General features: G+C 44.3%; 2 protein-coding genes across 10 annotated transcripts in view; one reads left to right on the top strand and one right to left on the bottom strand.

The window, feature by feature from the left end:
* Positions 1 to 4,368: 4,368 nt before the first annotated feature.
* Positions 4,369 to 8,856, top strand: DBX1 (developing brain homeobox 1). Its single transcript, XM_027732501.2, has 4 exons — positions 4,369 to 4,726; positions 5,208 to 5,309; positions 6,992 to 7,194; positions 7,543 to 8,856. The coding sequence occupies exons 1-4, from the start codon at positions 4,375 to 4,377 to the stop codon at positions 7,912 to 7,914; spliced, it is 1,029 nt and encodes a 342-aa protein (XP_027588302.1). The 5' UTR covers positions 4,369 to 4,374; the 3' UTR covers positions 7,915 to 8,856.
* A 6,025-nt stretch (positions 8,857 to 14,881) lies between these two features.
* Positions 14,882 to 19,103, bottom strand: part of NAV2 (neuron navigator 2) — a 391,388-nt gene continuing 387,166 nt past the window's right edge. For all 9 annotated transcript variants that reach the window (XM_039385983.1, XM_027732440.2, XM_039385979.1 and 6 more), the window contains one exon: positions 14,882 to 18,623. In XM_039385983.1, the coding sequence (XP_039241917.1) occupies positions 18,498 to 18,623 (126 nt within the window). In that variant the 3' untranslated portion in view covers positions 14,882 to 18,497. The remainder of the gene's footprint in view (positions 18,624 to 19,103) is intronic.

Raw genomic sequence — 19,103 nt, 5'->3', positions numbered from 1 at the left:
AGCAACCTATGTGAATATAATTTCTTATAAATGTGTCTTTAATGGGTTTAATTCACCCTTGCCAGCTGTTTTTTTAGCTATTTTGTAAGAGCAAAACAAACGTGCCAGGCTTGGAAAGCTAGTTAAAATTAGTTTCGGTCACTGGGGCCAAGCTATATTTCCTGCAAACCATCTGCTTGATTGGCACAATAGAAGGATTTTCAAGAAAGGGGGGGATCTAGAAGAGCTTTGAACGAACCAACAGTTACTGTTCCTTGTGCTTGAATTCTAAAGGTGAAGACTTAGGTGTCTTAATACAGCCTCGCCCCCGCAGCCTCCATTCAAGCTGCCGGCGTGGCTGTTGAGCATCTTTAGGGACCTGGGACACACTAGGGACGGAGCATCCTTTCCTCCTCCGGCTGCCCCCTCACCCGCAGAAAAAAACTAAAGGTGTTAAAAAGAAAGAAAGAAAAGAAAGAAAAGAAAGAAAGAAAGAAAGAAAGAAAGAAAGAAAGAAAGAAAGAAAGAAAGAAAGAAAGAAAGAAAGAAAGAAAGAAAAGAGCAGAAAGAAAGAAAGAAAGAAAGAAAGAAGAAAGAAAGAAAGACAGAAGAAAAAGAAAGAACGAAAAGAAAAAAGATAAGAACAAGAAAGAAAGACAAGAAAAGAAAGAAAGAGGAAAATAAATAACGAACAAAAAGGAAAAGGAAAAGGAAAAGGAAAAAGAAAAAAGAAAAAGGAAAAAGAAAAAGAAAAAGAAAAAGAAAAAGAAAAAGAAAAAGAAAAAGAAAAAGAAAAAGAAAAAGAAAAAGAAAAAGAAAAAGAAAAAGAAAAAGAAAAAGAAAAAGAAAAAGAAGACGAAAAAGAAAAAGAAGACGAAAAAGAAGACGAAAAAGAAAAAGAAGACGAAAAAGAAAAAGAAGACGAAAAAGAAGACGAAAAAGAAAAAGAAAAAGAAAAAGAAGACGAAAAAGAAAAAGAAGACGAAAAAGAAAAAGAAAAAGAAAAAGAAGAAGAAAAAGAAAAAGAAAAAGAAAAAGCCCAAAACGTTCGCACACACCCCGCATCTTAGGCGAAGGAGAAGCAGCGGGGCTTGCGAGACCGGACAGCCGGTACGGGGTGCGGAGCAGGGGTCGGCTGGTCCCTTGTGGAGCGGCTCCCGCCTTGGGGAGGAACGGAAGAGAAGTTTGGCTTCCACCTGGCTGCGGGAAGAGCCCGACGGGGGCAGGGGGTTGTCCCGCAGAGCGATGTCCCGCGTGGAGCCGGGAGCAGCGCCGTGGTGGTGATTGAGACGTCCGTCTCTCAGGGTCGGGGATGCGGGAGAGGGATGGGGCTCCCGGGCGCGGCTCCGCGCCGCCGGGGGGGCGCCAGCCCTGCCCAGCCCAGCCCTTTGGTCTCCGGATTTGGAGTGCTGGCTCTCCCAATTTCATGCGGATTACCAGCCTCGGACCGGGACACACGCAGCTTCAACCCTCAGCACCCCCTCCCCACCCCCCACCCGCCGGTGATTTCGGGTTTGGGCTCTTTTTCCTTTTTTTTTTTTTTCCACTTGACAAAGAAAGTGAGTGACTTTTAAGAAATAAATTTGAAGATAACGACATTAAAATGAATGGCAGGAAGCACAAAACTGCCTGAGCATAGGTCAAACGGCATTAGTCACAGGTTTTATCCTGAGACATTAGAATTCCCTTTCTCTTAAATGATCACTGCCTTTGAAAAGAAACTTCCAAAGGAGATCACTTAAAATAAGATCCTTTCGTCTGATTTCTTGGTTTCTTATGGTCTATCTTCCCTTTCAATAGATGTCTAGTCCCTTTTGCCGTGGTGCTTAAGGAATTCTTTATGAGTGTGCTCAGACGCATCACAAGGAATCGGGTCCACGCGTGCCCCAGCATGCGCTTGACCCAACCTTCCAGAAAATGTCAGCCCCTCTTTTTTAAAACCAGAGAAATTAGCAGCAGTTGGTCTATAGTGAGGCAAAATGCCCCCGATGTATAAGTAAAGAAAGGAGTAAATCATCTCAAAGGAAACGTATAATGACTGTAAAAAACTAAGTGTTCTCGGAACAGCCCGGGCGGAGCTCACTTGGGAAACGCCGGGATCGCGGGGCGGCTGCGAGAGGGACAGGGAGCAGGGGATGGAGATGGGACCGGGGGCTAGCGGGGACCCAGGTAATTATTTTATTGAGAAAGCCTCGTTTGCTTTTTCCTTTCGCTACAGTCCCACTCGCTCGCTAAATAACACCTCGAGAGCAGCGCTGGGAATGACCGGGTTTGGGATGAGGCCGGAGCGCTGTGGGTGGGGGCGAGAGGAGCGCTGAGCCCACAGCAGGGCGGGGCAGCCCCCGCTTTCCGCCCCCCCCCCCCCCCCCGCCCGCGGGGCCTGGACGGGGCGGGGGGCAGGTGGCGGGGGCCCGTCCGCACCCCTGAGCCCTCTGAGTCTGCCCACGCCTTCCTTCCCTTTTTTCTTTACCTGCTAAGCATCAAGATTAACAAAACTGGGGGGGAGGGGGGAAACTCCGGCGAGGTTTTATTTCAAAGTGATGCTTTCAGACAGCGGACCTTCCAAGTCAGCCTTCTGCAGGTGCTCGTCTGCTGGGGGCCGGCGTACAGCACCGGGAAAGCTTGTCAGGATCATACAATTTCGAGGGCTGATTCCGTCCTCTCTAATAAATAACTTTTTTATTTGAATCAAGGGAGAGGTTTAACAGACTTTCTTTCTTCCCTAATGTGATATAAATCGCAGATGCACTTTTATTGAATGGTTAAAGCATCGACATGGAGATAATCAACACAAAACGTCCGGACAAAAACCATCGAGAGAAATAAAGCTGGTTAATAAGATTTTTGAGAAAGCTTTGTGTTAAAAAGTAAAAAGGGAAAACAGCTGAAGGTGACAGTTAGTTCATGGTTAATAGGATAAAGGCTGCATGGTTGAGCTGCACACTTCTACTTGCAAAGGTTCAGACACACCAAAGGACTGAATAGGATGCTTTTAAAACATAGGACATTTAACACATCTGTTATAATCTTTAACAGAGGAATCAGGTAAAACCGTTCTCAAAAGTTGCTTTCATCATCCACCTCCAAAGGAAACTAACCTTACTTGCGTCTATATCCATATTTGCCACCACAAACAAAACCTCTCTGCCAGAAAAATCAAGATTTGCTACTTTTCCCTTATGTCATTTGTCCCTCGCACCAAAGTTGGGGTACTCCGAGCTCTGCTGCACTGACCTAACACACCTTCCGAAACCCTGCACACACCCGCAGATAAAAACCGAGATCAGGTGAATTTGGCTGCTTCCGAGACATCGACACCGACAAAACCGAGAGCAGCTCAGGCAACTTCAGCCAAAAGGATCCAAATGCTACAATGTCTATTTTTAATGTAGATAAGCAACAAACTGAGAACCCGAGGGGGTTGCTCTGGTCCCACAAAGCTGTTCACATCTCTCCTGTGTGCAGTACTCAGATTTTGTGGGACCAGAGTTCTTATCGGCCACATCAAGGCTCACGTTTCGAGCCAGTCTGGGCAAGCCCCTCGCCTGAGCACACGCAAGCAAGACTTTTACGAAGCTCAAATCTTGCAAGGAGAGGCTGGCACCTCAAATATACTTTATTCCGTACCTTTGAAGCGCGGATAGATAAATAACCCCAACTACATACACAAATTTTGGCGCATACTGATAGCAGGGGCAGAATATGCTCAAACTGTAGTGGGATCCGCTCTCCCAGTATTTTTCCCCTTCAACAGAGCTTAGTTCCACTTTTTCTAATTTGTATTTTCAAATTCACAAAACCCGTCCTTTTCTAAGAGCCCAAAGATAAGTTTATATGAATATTTATTGATTTATTTCCTAAACTCAGCAGGGGAGCAGCAAATAAATTTAGTGCTTTCTTTAAATAATTCCCTTTCTACGAGGCAAGATGTCATTCGAAACTTTTAAATAGGCATTTAATTAGCCTGTGTGTGTTGCCTCTGAACAAAACCCTGCTGGGAGTCTTTGGAGCGCTGTATTCCAAAGAGGCGGTCAATATGCAAAATTGATGACTACACTTTCTTTGTGGCGGGGCCATTGTGCCCCGGTTGCTTATGAAGTCTAATCCAATCATAAATTGCGGCCCCGGACCAATGGAGAAGCCGGGAGCTCGCCCTGAATGAAGCTCAAGTGGAGAACTTTGTTGAACCCCATTGTTGGGGCTGTCACTTTTGAAAGAGCCTCAGCGGGGCTGACCACTATAAAACCCATGGTCCAGGAGGAAGGGGCAGAGAGAACCCCGCCAGACTCGCTGGCTGGATCTTTACCAACCCAGGTTTGCAAAGCAGAAAACAAAAGCAAACAAACAAACAAACAGGCGAGCGGCCCCAGCCCGGCTCCGCGGACGGCCCCTGCGATGATGTTCCCCAGCCTCATCGCCCCTCCAGCCGTCTACCCCAGCCTCCTTCGGCCGACCCCCACCCTCACCTTGCCTCAGTCTCTGCAGTCAGCTTTTTCCAGCCATTCCAGCTTCCTGGTGGAAGATTTGATCCGGATCAGCAGGCCCACCAGTTACCTGCCCAGGACTGCCCCCCCGTCCAGCATGTCCCCCCCGACCTCGGCGGCCAGGACGGACTCGGGGACGCCGGAGCTCCCCAGCTCCACCACCGCCGGCTCCAGGAGGATCTGTTCGCCGCAGACTTCCAGCAGCGACTCCACTTTCCTGAAGTTTGGAGTCAACGCCATTCTCTCCTCCGCCCCCCGAGCCGGTAAGCGGGGGGACACCCCGATCCCAGCCGCAGGTCGGCGGCTCCGGGGACGCACTGCCTCCAGGAGGTGTTGACGGGGATGGGGGGAGAAGAGGGAGCTTTAGGAAAGGGAAGGAGGACCTCGTCCCGAAGTGCAGAACCCTCCGTGTTGCACGGCCGAGGGGCAGCGCTGGCGGGCGGCTGGTCCCTCTCCGCAGCAGGACGGACGAGAGGCGCAGGGGGAGGGGGGTATCCCAGAGACGAGAGGTCCCACAGCCGTGTCTCCTGGCTGGCCCTGCCCTCATGGGTGCCGCGTTGCTGGCAAAGCCAGCAAAAGTGCCATTTTTCCTCGGCTGTTCCGAGCTCAGTCTGGCTCTTTTTTGTTTTTGAAAAGTATCACTGCGTTGGTTCCCAGACCAAGGGACAGACCCAGCCGTGCCGTCGGTCGAGTAACCCTCACGGTGGTAACCCCACGCTTAATTTAATTTTATTTATTTACTAGAAACCTCCCCTGCGTTGCTTCAGAGCGTCCCGCCAAAGACTTTCTCTTTTCCGTACTTTGAAGGATCCTTCCAGCCCTTTATCAGATCTTCCTATTTCCCAGGTAGGTGTTTTAAAAGTCCCCCTCTCTCCAGGCGCAGCCCGGTGATATTTCTCCGTCCCCCCCGCTCGCCCCGTCGGGGTTATGCTCCAGTTCAGAGGTTGGAGGGAGTACAACATTCAAGTATCAGTCGCGCCAATTTGCTGCCCGATTTAGCACAGGCAGTGCCTGCCTGACATTCCCTGCCCGCTCCCCCCCTGATCCGCAAATTAGCCGGGATTGTCACGGTCCTGAGGCGAGGCGGGTCCCTTCTCTCCCTCCCTCCCTCCTCTCTCCCTCCCTCCCAGCGCTGAGCCGCGGGACCGCTCCGCGGATTTCAGCACCACGAGGAGCGGTCAGCGCCCGCCGCCCGCGCTCCGCGCTCGCGCAGGGAGGGAGGGAAAGAGAGAGGAAGGGAAAGAGGGAGGGAGGGAGGCGACCCGGTCCCCGCCGCCCTGTGTGTCCCCCAAACTTTCCTCCCCCGCCGAGTTGCAGGAGGATCCGTCGCACTGCGAGAACGGCGTGACTGCTCTCACCCTCCTCCACCTCCACCGCGCACTCACCCTCCCCTCCATCACCTCCACCTCGTACTAACGCTTCCCTCCTTCGCCTTCCCGGTCAGACAATCAAACAACATGGTGCAGGCGACAAAGCAGGCTACGGGGGTATGATTCTTACAGCACTGAAGTATTATGATACTGGGAGAACAATTAAAAAAGACATCCCGAAATCTAATTACACAAACAAGCTATTAATTTAAAAAGAAAACAGGGAAAGGGAGAGAGGAAAAAAAACTAACCCAAGCTCTTCCATTCATCCTCCGGATAATGGAATTTGCTTCCTTTCTCCAGCATGTGAATAGCCTAACAAAAACAACTTGAGCTTTATAAATAGCTTTTCATGTCCATTTAATGAAAATGATTTGGGGAAAGAGACGATTGTGCCATCAGTATTCTCCCGAGGAGCCTGGCATGCCGTTGTGTTTAGTTTGAAAGTGTAAATCTCTTTTGTTCCAATAATATATGGCGTTAGCTGCTTGTCCTCAGTCTTTTTCTGTTAGTTCATTACTACACAATTACCATTCACGCTTCATTAGCATCTCTGTCTCTCTTGGGGAGGTTCCCCCCCCCTTTTTTTTTTTTAAGGCGAAACTCTGCCCTTTTTTATCATACTAATGCCATTGGGAACCAGGCAGTGTGCTAATTAGCTGTTACTTTTCATGTCTTCGAATTGAATTCTCCAACTTTGGAGGGGGGGAGAGAAGAGATTATTTTAAAAAGATGAATACTGATTGATCAAAACTGCATCTGAAGAGGAGCGGTTTTGTTTGGAATCAGAAAAGTCCTCATTTTCATTTCGAGCATAATAAAGCATCTGAAATGATAAAAGCATCTGAAAAAAATCAAATGCTTCTGAGTGGGAGGGAAAGCTTTTTTATTATACCTCTATCTTAGCTGGTACGCCTTGCTTTGCCTTTTCAGGCCGGAGACCTTTGAATCTCCCAACAAAAACGGCCACTATTGATCCATTTTACACATTTGAGTTGATAGATCTAATCCCGGCGATTGCTGCCTGAAAGGCAGACAGACGCTTAGTTAAGCCTAAAGCTTCTTTTCATGTCCCAGGTTGATGAGTGCCCACCCGAAGGGCAGGAAGGGGTGGTGGGGCCAGTCCCGCTCTGCTCAGTACTGTGTGTCCCCCCACAGCTGCCTCTGCCGTGGTCCCCATCCCTGGCACCTTCTCCTGGCCGCTGGCTGCCCGCGGGAAGCCCCGCCGTGGGATGCTGCGCCGCGCTGTCTTCTCCGACGTGCAGCGCAAAGCGCTGGAGAAGATGTTCCAGAAGCAGAAATACATCAGCAAACCTGACAGGAAGAAGTTGGCAGCCAAGCTGGGCCTCAAGGACTCACAGGTTAGAGGGGCATCAGGTGGGGAGGGCAGAGGGTGTGTGGGGAGCAAGGACCTCCGCTCCTGGGGGCAGCTGGAGAGAAAGGAAAGAGAAGGGGATGGGAGCAGGGAGAACACTCAAAGCAAGTTACAGGACTGTGAGCATCCACAGAGGCAAAAATGGCACAATTCCCAGCTGGGTGAGTAGAACCACAGCCTTCTTACCCTCTCTTAGGGTCTCCCAAAGATCAGATTCTGTGGTTCCTGTTAGCTTTGGCATGGGCATGTGCAGGATTTCAAGAGTGCAAGCCAAACACTTTTCTGGTCCCTGTTTTACTGAACCACTTAAATTCTTTGTTGCTTTCATCCCTAGGTGAAGATCTGGTTCCAGAACAGGAGGATGAAATGGAGGAACTCCAAAGAGAGAGAGCTCCTCTCTTCAGGTGGCTGCAGAGAACAGACCCTACCTACCAAGTTCAACCCTCACCCAGACCTCAGTGACGTAGGCAAGAAATGTTCAGGAGAGGAGGAGGAGGAGGAAGAAGTTCCCCCCGTGTGCCCACCCAGCCCCCGGCATCCCTTAACCTACCACCAGTCCCCAGAACATCTACACCTGAGGGACAGACTGGACTCCCAGATGTCTCCTTCACCATCCCATTCTAGCAGCCCCAGCAAACCTTCAGACTTCTCAGACTCAGAGGAAGAGGATGATGAGGGGGAAGAGGAGGAGATAACTGTCTCTTAGATCACTTGCCTGCCCCTACCATCACATGGGGACACTGCAAAGATGTAAATAAAACAGAGTGCTATAAATTGAAGAGGTGATGTCCCACCCCAATGTCCACATGTTTCTTCAGTGCAGGTTCTTTGTCACATAGTTGCAAGCCTTCCTACTCACTGGTATTCCTTATTCGTTGTGGAGGTTTTCATAGTCATAGTATCTGCCAACCTTTTCATAACTCTCTCTCTTTAACAATCAATATTTGCTCAATTAGCTTACCTTCTCCCAAAACACAGGCAACAGGCAGCTCCTGGCTTTACAGCAGGGAAGAAAGGACAGCCTGTTGGAAGGAAAACTTTTTTCCCTCTGATAAGGAGTATAAAAAAATACAATATAGATGCTGTGGCTATTTTTGCTACTTTTCAAGTGCATTTCCAGCTACTATTAAGATATCAAAACCCTTAAGACTGGTCTGATCTAGCAACCCTTTCCTCCAAAAGTAAATAACATTGAGGGACACAGACCAAATGCTGCCTCCCTCCTCATACCAAATAGCACCATTCTTGTGCATCAGATCCATTGAAATCCCTGGAATGACTTCTAAGGTATAACATAAATGTGCCTTGTGTAACAGAGATCTTATATATTTATGTTTTTCATTTTAATTTATGCCTCAATATTGCATTCAAGGCACTGTGTAACCCACCTTTTTGCCCACAGGCTTGTGATCATTTTCTACTTTGCTTCTTCTATTCATGGTGTGGACAGAGGAAAGCGGATACACCTCTTTGATTTTTGACTGAACTTTGCTGTCTTTGCACAGCTTATATGAACTGTACACTATTTTGTACACTTACTCTGTATGGATGTTTTATACCAAGGTTATTGTGAATGAATATAACAATGGCTCAGCAACGCTTCTCTCCCTTTTTTTTTTTAATTAAATGACAGCTAAACTACAGATGAATGTAGCTGTTTAACTGTGTAACTTATAAAGAAACACTTTTATTTTGTATTTTACCATGTACAGACTTTAAATATGTATATATATATTAAAGTGGATGATTGTCAAATAAAAGAAATGTAGATTTCCAAATTTTATCATTCAGTAATACTTGGTTCTGGTTAACAAGTTCTGTCTGAGAAAGAAAACTACTTTTTATCAACATATGATGATTCAATAAGAATTTATCAGTTTCAAATTAAGAATATCTACCTGCCTTTTAAGGAGCAACTCAACCAGAGGATTGAAGATTTTCTGCAGTTAAAATGCAGTTGCATTTAAAAGCAACTTAATTTGTGCTTTCCTCTAAATGTCTTCTGACTCTTCTCCATCCGAGCCCTGGTGGGTCAGGGTGTGGACACTTACTAACACATCACTGACTAAGATTCTACAGTTTGTAGACTGGGAGCATGTAATTAGACTATTCCTAGAGGGTAGACACAGTGAAAGAGGTTCACTAAGGACAACTCTAGCCTTAAGACCAGTCAAGGATCACTACTACAACACAAGGCAAATCCATAACTACCTACCTGCTTATTTCTGTTAGATACTAATGCGCACTACAGAAATGTCAGTGTTTTCTGCCTTGCATACAGATAGCAGAGTTCTTCTGAAACAGATTTCATTACAAAACTAGTATATTTTCTGCTCCATAGTCTCTAATGCCCACTATTCACACACACCAAAACAAAGGAAACAAATGCAGCAGATTGTCACCTAGGACACAACTATTCCTGTATGCTCCACTTCACTGTCACAGCCCCAAGGGAAGCTGTGAAAGGAAGAAGAGAATAATTCCAGTTGGAAGGGACCTACAAAAATCATCTAGTCCAATTGTCTGATCACTTCAGGGCTGGCCAAGAATTAAAGTATGTTATTGAAGGGCATTGTCCAAAACCCTCCTAAACACTGCCAGGGACAAGGTACAACCTACCCCTGCTAGAAGGACTGTTCCAGGTCTTTAACTACTTTCCAATTAGGTAATTGGACACACCTAAGCTGGGACACATTGTGACATTCATAATTTTCTACCTCTCTGACACCTTAAAGCCATTAGCAATTGCTAACATACACCTGAGATAGGGCAAGTGGAATGGGAAAAAAAATGGAAAAGGCACAGACAGTATTTATCCCACATAACACAGTGAAACAGCAAAAGGGTTTGTTGGGTTTGGTTTTGTTGTGTTGTTGTTCTGTAAAAAAAATATTTTCCTAACCATACCTAAAACTTTACACAAATGTGCATTAAACTGGTGCAATCTCAACCATAGTCAAATTAAAGAGCTGTTACATGCATTACTATGGTGTATAAACTGGAAGATGTGTTGTTATCTGTCTGTTGGCTCTTTAAGTGATAAAACACTCAATGGCATAATTTATAATTTACAATTAACTAGTCTAGTGTCATGGATTAACCCCAGCCAGCAACCACTTGCTCACTCCCCCACCAGTGGGATCAGGGAGAGAATCAGAAAGGTAAAAGCTGGAAAACTCTTGGATTAAGAGTGTAACAGGGAAAGCAAAAGCCATGCACACAAGCAAAGCAAAACAAGGAATTAACTCATGCTTCCCATGGGCAGGCAGGTGTTCAGCCATCTCCAGAATAGCAGGGACCCATCACAGCAACAGTTCCTTGGGAAGACAAGCACCATCACTTCCTCCTTCTTCTCCAAACTTTATATACTGAGCATGATGTCACATGGTCTGGAATATCCCTTTGGTCGGTTGGGGTCACCTGTGCTGGCTGTGTCTCCTCCTAACCTCCCATGCACCCTCTGCCCACCAAGGCAGTATAAAAAGCAAAGGCCTTGGCTCTGTGCAAGCCCTATTCAGCAGTGAAAAAAACCCATCTCTACACAACTCTGTGTTCAGCACAAATCCAAAACACAGCCCCACACCAGTCACTGTGAAGAAAATGAACTCTACCCCAGCCAAACCCTGCACATCCAGCTAGCATAAGACTATAGTTAAGTAACTTATAAAGACAGATCTAATTCAAAACATATTTTGTTTTGTAATCCAGTGGCTACTCCAGAGACCATAGGTACCATCACACATACTAAAACACTCAAAAAAGGAACACGTTCAAAAGAAAACAGGTATTGCTTATACATAACCTCTCCTGATTCATTGTTCAACAGAAAACTGCTGATCTTATACTCTCTGCTCTTTACAGCTTGTCTGTTCTAGGAACATTATCAAAAATAACTACTTAAGACTTCTCTCACCATGAGAGCTATTACATCTTATGCTGTGAGACAAATAGCCTTACTAAAGGAAAAATAACATGGAATTGTCATATAACATGGAATTGTCATTTAACATTTACCCAAAATGCTACATTTATTAATCTTGCTCTTTTTTCTTTTCCCTTTTCAAGGGCCTTTTTTTTTTAATGGCAAAAAGAACGTTGTGTGACTACTAAGGACAACCATTTGAGATTCAGGAATACCTTGCTATGAAATTAAAGAGCTAGTTTTTTTATTTACCAACAGCTGCCACACTGCATCTGTGGCTGCAGGAAGGGGGTTTCCTTCTCCAAGGCTTCCCTTTTATACTCTGGATGAGGAATCCACAGATCACAGCTGCCATGGGATGGCTCATGGGGCACAGCTGTACCAAGGGAAGTAATACAGAAGTAGCCACCCTTTCTGAGGTCTTATGTCAACGGCATAAACTTATTCTCTTACCTCAAATATGGAGAGATTCTAGTCACAGTAGGAGGATCTAATGGCAGCTGGGTTTGTCCTGGTGTGCATGATATTGGGAGTTCAGCTTGGGTGTATTTCTGAGAGAAAAATGCTTCACAATTTGCTGCTAAGATACAGAGTGCTGTTACGTGAAACTAGCTCAGCTCTCTATTTTCAATGCATCTCTCTGTGTGCTTTGGGAAAGGAGGAAAGGTGATAAGAAGCCTTTCCTGCCTTCATGGAGATGGAAAGATTTCTGCAATGAGTAGCAGTATCCACAGTTTTGGAAACTCTGGTAATCCTGTATGTAAATACACTTCTATAACAACTGCTGCTTTATGATATTAAAGTGTCCTTTTGAAAGACTCAGCAGCCCAGAGGGGTCTTGTATGTCTTTTCTTCCTTCTCAGAGCCAGGAGGGAAATCTCTGAGACTTGGGAATGGGTAAGGCAGAGAGGGGGATTTAACTTTGTTGACTGTGAGCTCAGGGCAGTAAATTCTCAATTATTTTATCCCTTAAGAAACCAGCTGGTTCAACATCTGTGCCTGCTGTAACTCTGATCTCCCCCAGCATGGGAGAATGGCTTTTGGACAAGGGAAGAAAAGAAAATAAATCACTTTCTCGGGGAGTCTGTGCTTTTGCTACCTGTAGAGCTGTACCATGACAGCCTCAATGAGTGCCCCTCTGGTCCCCCTCCCTGGTCCAGTGGTTTCTCAAGCAGTGCCCTGCACAAGTGGAAGAAGAGTGTGAAGCTGAAAATTGTGGAATAAGATTGCCAGAAATACTGTTGTGAATGAGGTTCAGTGACTCACACAGATCTGAGCTTATGTGATTGTTCCTTCCCCACTGCGCTTGGGCTTTGTGTCCTAACATCTGTTTTGCACTGGGTGGTGCTGGTTCATTACGATCCCAGTAAAGAGATATTAAGTACTATTTATTAGAGCTAACACTGTAAGCTGAGAGCAGCAGAGACAATCTTATGTCCCTTTAGATGCTGGGAACCCTGAGTGGTGTAGCATTGAAGGAGCCCCTATCTGCACACAGCATACTGGTCACACCCCATCCACAGGTGTGGTCATTCAAGATGTCTTAGGAGGGTTTTTCTTCTTACAGCAAAAGAACTCTATTAACCATTTCTGCTGTCAAACAGAAAGGAGGTACTCATGAGAACTTCTTGCTGCATGGTTAGATAAAGCCTGGACACATGGGTGGCTCAACCCCTTGGCACCCAGCAGGGGCTGCATGCAGGCTCCTCTGTTGGAGTGGGCTGAGTCTATCCCCCGGACAAGGGATCTGTGCATCACAACACAGGTCTGAAGGCCAGCCTGTGCCTGTGGCAGAGGGCAGAACAGCACAGCACAGTCCTGGGCATACTCAGGTTAACTGTTATGTGGATCATCAGCTCCTTGACGTACAATGGTCTTTCAGTCAGGATTACTACAAGATATCAGTGGAAGCACATCTTCCCGTCTGCCTGTGGATCCCATCTTACGTAAGGTCCTTCAGACCTCCTAATTGCGCAGCCCCACATGGGTGAACTTCGTAGAGGAGCAGGAGGAATTACTCATGCTTAGCCAGAGCATGGTGTCCATCCCTTGTAACAGGCTCAGCCTCCCTGAGTCTCCAGCCATGGAGCAAATCAGAAATATCTGTGTGTCTGAGCAACCTGCTCTTACTGAAGACTCCCAGTTGCAAGGGGGGTTTGCACTAGATGACCTCCAAGGGTCTCTTCCAACCCAACCCATTCTGTGATTGAGGAAGGAGAAAGGAACATGGATTTCTTTGTGTGGTTAAGCCAATGGAGATGACAGCGGGGAAGTATTTGCCGACAGTCAATCCCACTGCCGGGGCAAAGACAAAAGTTGTCCTCAGCTGCCGTGCCCTGCTCAAACCCGCAAGAGCTGTCTCCGGTCCATGGGCAGCTGCTCCTTTCCCACCAAAATGCCACAAATGTGTGCTATGAAAAGCAACCTCACATGGGTCCTCCCTGTGCCAAGTGCGGGCTGTGAACTGTGGAGCAGAGAGAACCAGATCAAATGTCCCCAGTAAAAGTGAGAAAGCAAATAAGAGTAGGTGCTTCCACATCATGAGCCCTTGGTTATCACATAGAGCTCAATGTCAGAATCCTGTGCATCAGTAAAGTGGCAACATGGATAGAAAGTGTGGAATAGAGGATGGGATCCTGCAGATTATCAGGAGGTATTTCCTCTCTGGTTCTTGGGGCAGCTACTCCAAGGTATCAGTGGAAAAGGCCGGTGGAATGCAAAGGGTGTAAATACACTGGCTGCAGACTCAGCTTATAAAATTACTTCAGAGATATTAAGAATTTTGGTGCAAGTCCAGTATGGATCCAAACATTATTCAAGATCAGGGCTGGAGCATCCAGGATCAATTCTAAAACATGCAATTCTGTGAATCAGAAGAAGTTTACAGAATACAAAAAAATGTGCTTGAGCATGTCCAAAGCAATTCTGCTTCTGAGAGACTGCTGTGGAGGACAGACAAAGCCCACATTACACATCAGCTCTGAGTTACAATCTGCACTGCTGTGTTATACTCTAAAAAGAGTATTTTTAGATTAAAATAACTTGAATGCAGATCATCAGATTTCAGCAGAACTTCTTTGCTTTCAGAACCTTTTCTTCAAAGTTTTTTATAGGTGAATCTGTCCTACAAACATTTATGTTCAAATGAGGGAGCAGTGGACAGGATAATTACACAAAACTGTCAAAAAAGCAGAAATATGAAGAGAATAAGTCTCCAGGGGAAGAGAGATAATTCTGCTACTGTTCAGAACTATCCCTTTAAAGTGCAGAGGTGTTTGGGTTTATCCTTTCTGGAGAGCACTTTTACTTCTTTTTTTTTAGTTAGAGCAGAGTAATTATTTGAAATAAAGGATAATAGTTCCCTTAGTTCCCTACATGTTACTGACCACTATGTATTTATTACTGTATAATCATAATGTCTCTATCAAATGGGTGACGAGGAAATTGTAACACTGTGTGGAATGTGTAGGTTGTCCAGAGAGGTGATAGATGCCCCTGGAAACACGGATAGACCAGTCTTGCCTTGAGCAGATCTTGACGGATCCTGTGTGCAAACATCAGCTATGGGAGAGAATCTATTGGTGCCATCCCTCTGCTAAATCTCCTCCGGGATGTGGGTAAGAGCTGTTGGCATCTTCTCACAAGTACTTACAAGAAGCCAACAAAACCAAGGAGCGAAACCCACAATCTCCAAATGAAAAATCAGAAAGTGGTGATTAAGAAGGAATAAAAAGTTCTGGGAAGCCACAAATCTGAATAAATAAGCATCAATTTTATTGAATCATGAATAATTTAAGACTGGTACAATCATCAGCTTTATTCTCCATGACACAGGGTGGGGAAGGGGGAGAAATGGGGGGAGTGAGAAAGGGGAGGCATGATCTCAAACAGACCATTCACAAATTCCAATCCTAAATGAGAACTGAAAATTAAATAGGGAGAGGAGCAAATGGAAAACATCATAAACGTACACAAAATACTCAATTCCTAGTTTTTCTCTTTAAAAATGGCTAGAAAAAATTCATCAAAATGCAGCACTTTTAATCAAATATTTACATTTCTATGTTACAATGAAAAAATGTACATCTTATAGAACATATTTAATAAACTGTTCCACTGGAAACGACTAGATCAAAACAGCAACCTTGCATTTAATATCAACAAAGATTTTTTTTTTTTTGCTTTGTTTTTGTATATTTTTTTCTTGAAAGAAAATTGCCACATTTAGACAAGATTTCATACACATAATATCGAAGTTAAGCATCAACAATGAAATATCAGTTTGCTTCTTCCAAAATGTACAAAAAGGCTAACCAACCCCCTCACTCCCCTTCCCCAAATAAATCACATCTCATCTATGGCCTGTATAATTCTTGGCAGTTCTGAAGGAAAGAAAATGGTTTATTCTTTCAATTTATAACTCAACACGAATGTTGCATAGAATCTTGCATTTCTTGTTGATATTTTTTTAAACAAGCCAACTTTGTAAGGAAAAAAAGGCAAAAAAAAAAAGGAGGTGTTTTGAAAAAGCCTTATATGAGAAGAAAGTCACTTAAAGAAAGACTAAATCTATGAAAAGTCTTGATAAAAACTAAGATGTGTGCACAACAGGTAACCCTGCTTCCCGAAATTTCAGAAAAGACACGGAATATTGTGATGCTCAGAATGACTAGCCTATTCAAAATTGCCTCTCTCACTTTAAGCCAAGCTAGTGTCAACAAAAAAGAACAGATAATAGAAATTTCTTCCTGAGCTTAAGCACAGGATTAAAAATGAGAAAAAAAATATCCCGTTCCCCACAAATAAAACACTATTTTAAACATGTCTTATAGCACTCAGTTAAAGGTTAACTGAGACATTTTCTAGGATATCAAGCCCATTTAAAGCCCTAGCCCTGCAACTGGATTTTTTTTTTTTTTTACAGGCACATGCTCTATCTGCATGGATTCAGTTGGCGGATTGGGTACCAAAATTCACAGTAGTAGCAGGTAAAGTCAGTGCTGGGAAGCAGAATTGTCAAGACTACTGGAAAAATTAACTTCTTTCAAACTCATCATCAGCATGCTACGGATTTGATTCCATACAGATTTATCCCATTTTTTACAGTACCAAGAACTGGATTAGGAAAATTGGCTGAGTAACCTTTGTTATTCCATTGAGTGAAATGATGCAATAGAGTTCATAAGGTTAAAACAGTAACAACACCAAGCTCTTCCCCCCATCATTAAAATATTTAAATTTTTCCTTTTACAATATTTTTCTTAAAAAAAAAAAAGTCATCAGCACTTAAAAGTTGTAACAGGAGCAGATTCAAGACCAGCTTAGTAAGACAAAGTACAGTTATGTTACAGAAAGTCATGAGGTATAATAAAACGATCCTCTCAAGCTGAGCCACAGAAGCATGAACTTGCCTGTTATGTTCCTTTAAATCCACAAGCTCTTAAAAAAATGTTTGTAATAAGATTTCTTTCTGTACATTGAAAAACCAGCATATTCCTGTAATTTATTAATGACAGCATTTATTACAATTGAAAAGCTTTTTTTGTCCCTCCTGCATGGATAAAACAGCTCTTCAGTGATTCATTAGCTGCAGATTGATATGAACCTGAAAAGTTATCTCACTTCCCTCCCTTTTTTTTGTCACATTTAAACGAATTCTAGTATCTCGTACAAACAATATTCACAGCAACTTATGATATTCCAAGAGATGACTTTAGCCCTGTTTCTTTAAATAAAATCCCATAATATAAAGCACTAATTTAATCAAACACAATTAGTACAAAATAAGGCATCGCTTTAAAAGTCAGCACCAAAAGACAGCTGGAAAGGCTTGACTGAGGAGTGACGTGTTTGCTGAGGTACAGCTGATGTGTGGGGACGGTGGTGTGAGCATTTGCTTCCGTCACAAGGAAAGTGCAATTCTTTGGGAGGTGTTCTTGTTCCCCAAAAGAAGTACAAGCCTTAACACTGATAGTGTAGGTGTGTGCGTTCAGAGAGGAGGAGAAACAAAATCAGGTTCAGGGCTCTGCCAGAACTCAGGAGCACGGCACGGCTGAACTTAAAAGATGCAGCACCCAGCACCTTCCCTCCTCTTTCTTTTCCAGACCCGAATACTGCTAAAATACTATACTTTTTAAATTTGAAATTAAAAAGAAAAGTCGTGGAAATAAATATTGTCACCAGAGTAACACTGGAACTGTCACAGAGCTGAATTTTGATTAACCCCTTATGGTTGTGCTGATTGGAAAGAAACCTCTGAACAAAACCCAAAGTTTTTAGAAAACAGCTGTAATATTTTATGGTAAGAATTAAAACCTGAAAGTCGGATTCATCCCTTTGCAGGGGTGTAGCTCACCTGTGTGCACAGGGCTCACAAAGCCTGTACACTGCCGAGGGTCCCTTGGAGCTGCAGGACTTCATGGCCCTTCCACTGACTTCTGAGGAGAAGGGAAACCCCCTCTCCTCAGGGTCAACAGGTGGGATGTAAACGCCACAGAAGTCAGCCCAGTCGCTTGTGTGGATGTAAGTGGGAAGAGAATTGGGCCCCAACTAGCAAAGGGCTACCTGATCTTTCACTTGTATCAGGATTGATTGTTACACAGTGTTTGAAAAAAACCTGATTTGTTCAGACTGTATATATATCTTTATATACTCCTATTTATATATATAATCTTTACAAACACACAATGAAAGAAAGCCAAGGTCTCAGACTGGCAAGGAGAGCAGCACTTTTTCTTTTCTCTTTTTTTTTCTTTTCTCTTTTTTTTTCTTTTCTCTTTTTTAAATATTTATTCAAACTTCCCTGTTTTGCAGCTTTGCCTTTATTGAATATTATTACCAAGGCAAGCGATACTGTTATAGCACCAGAGTTAACTATAGGAAGCTGAGTTTAATGCACAAAGCTGATTGGTAATAGTCCAGCCCTCACGTAAATGTGTTTGGTCAGAAGCAGCATAGGTAAATATTTCCTCTCCCCTCTCCTTCCAGACAGTACATGGCACAAAGCTGTTTGCTTCATAGCTGTGAAGTTGCCCCCATCCCCACCCCATCCCCCAGTCCCTTTGACTTTTAGTAATGATGACTATTTTTAACATCTTCAGGATCCTAGGCATGAGAGCTTACAGCAACTAAACAGAAGGAAACAAAGGAATAGTGCAGTTCTCATCATCGTCAAAAGAAAAACAATACAAAGGTCGCTTGGGTTGCCTGCACCCAGGTTGAAGACTGACTCCAAGTGTCTTGTTGTTCTTGCAGCTCTAATACTGAGATCCCAGCCCAGGAACGTGTTCTTTCCATGAGTCCGTGATCGGGGTTCTTGCCAAGTGGGAGAGCAATAATGGAAACAACCTCTTTCTGCCTGAGGAAGATCACAACGTCGACTCCAGAGACGAATCGAGGATGTCATCGTGGTGGCTGTTGCTGTTTGAGTCACTGTCGTAACTCTGGGGACTGGAGTAGTTGGCTGCTTCTTGCAGCCTCATTAGCATGTTCATCTGCAAAGGCACAGAAGTTCATGATTATTTGTATTCTGAGGTAGATATAATATCAACTCCACAAGAAAGCTACAGTCACGTTCTTTTTGCCAGTGGGTAAGAAAGGAAAGGAGGAAACAAACAGGATAAGTAATACTGAGACTTGGAAAGGAGATATTAACTGTAAGCACCCAAGTTACTGATAAAACATAAGCTTTTCCAGTAAAGGTGAAAATAGAAGACTGAAGGGATTAGTTGACAGCTGTATGCAACAGGATCTTGAAGCATCCTACTCCTTTCTTCCTTTGATCCATGGAAATACTGACAGATCGGTTGAGAGGCAAATCTGAATGTCCTAATACCTGGCTTGATGTTTGTGTATGTATACATGAGCTGCTAAGAACTGTAACACACATTCTATACTTCCAACTGTCCAGAAAAACATACACCTCAACAGAACAGCTTCAGGACATTCAGTTTGCAAAGCACCTTCATTTCCTT

The sequence above is a fragment of the Pipra filicauda genome, unplaced genomic scaffold (genome assembly GCF_003945595.2).
Source record: "Pipra filicauda isolate LSUMZ 115617 unplaced genomic scaffold, ASM394559v2 scaffold45_size4122338_pilon, whole genome shotgun sequence".
Lineage (NCBI taxonomy): Eukaryota > Metazoa > Chordata > Aves > Passeriformes > Pipridae > Pipra > Pipra filicauda.
The sequence above is the reverse complement of the archived record's forward strand: the minus strand, read 5'-3'. Positions and strand labels throughout refer to the sequence as shown.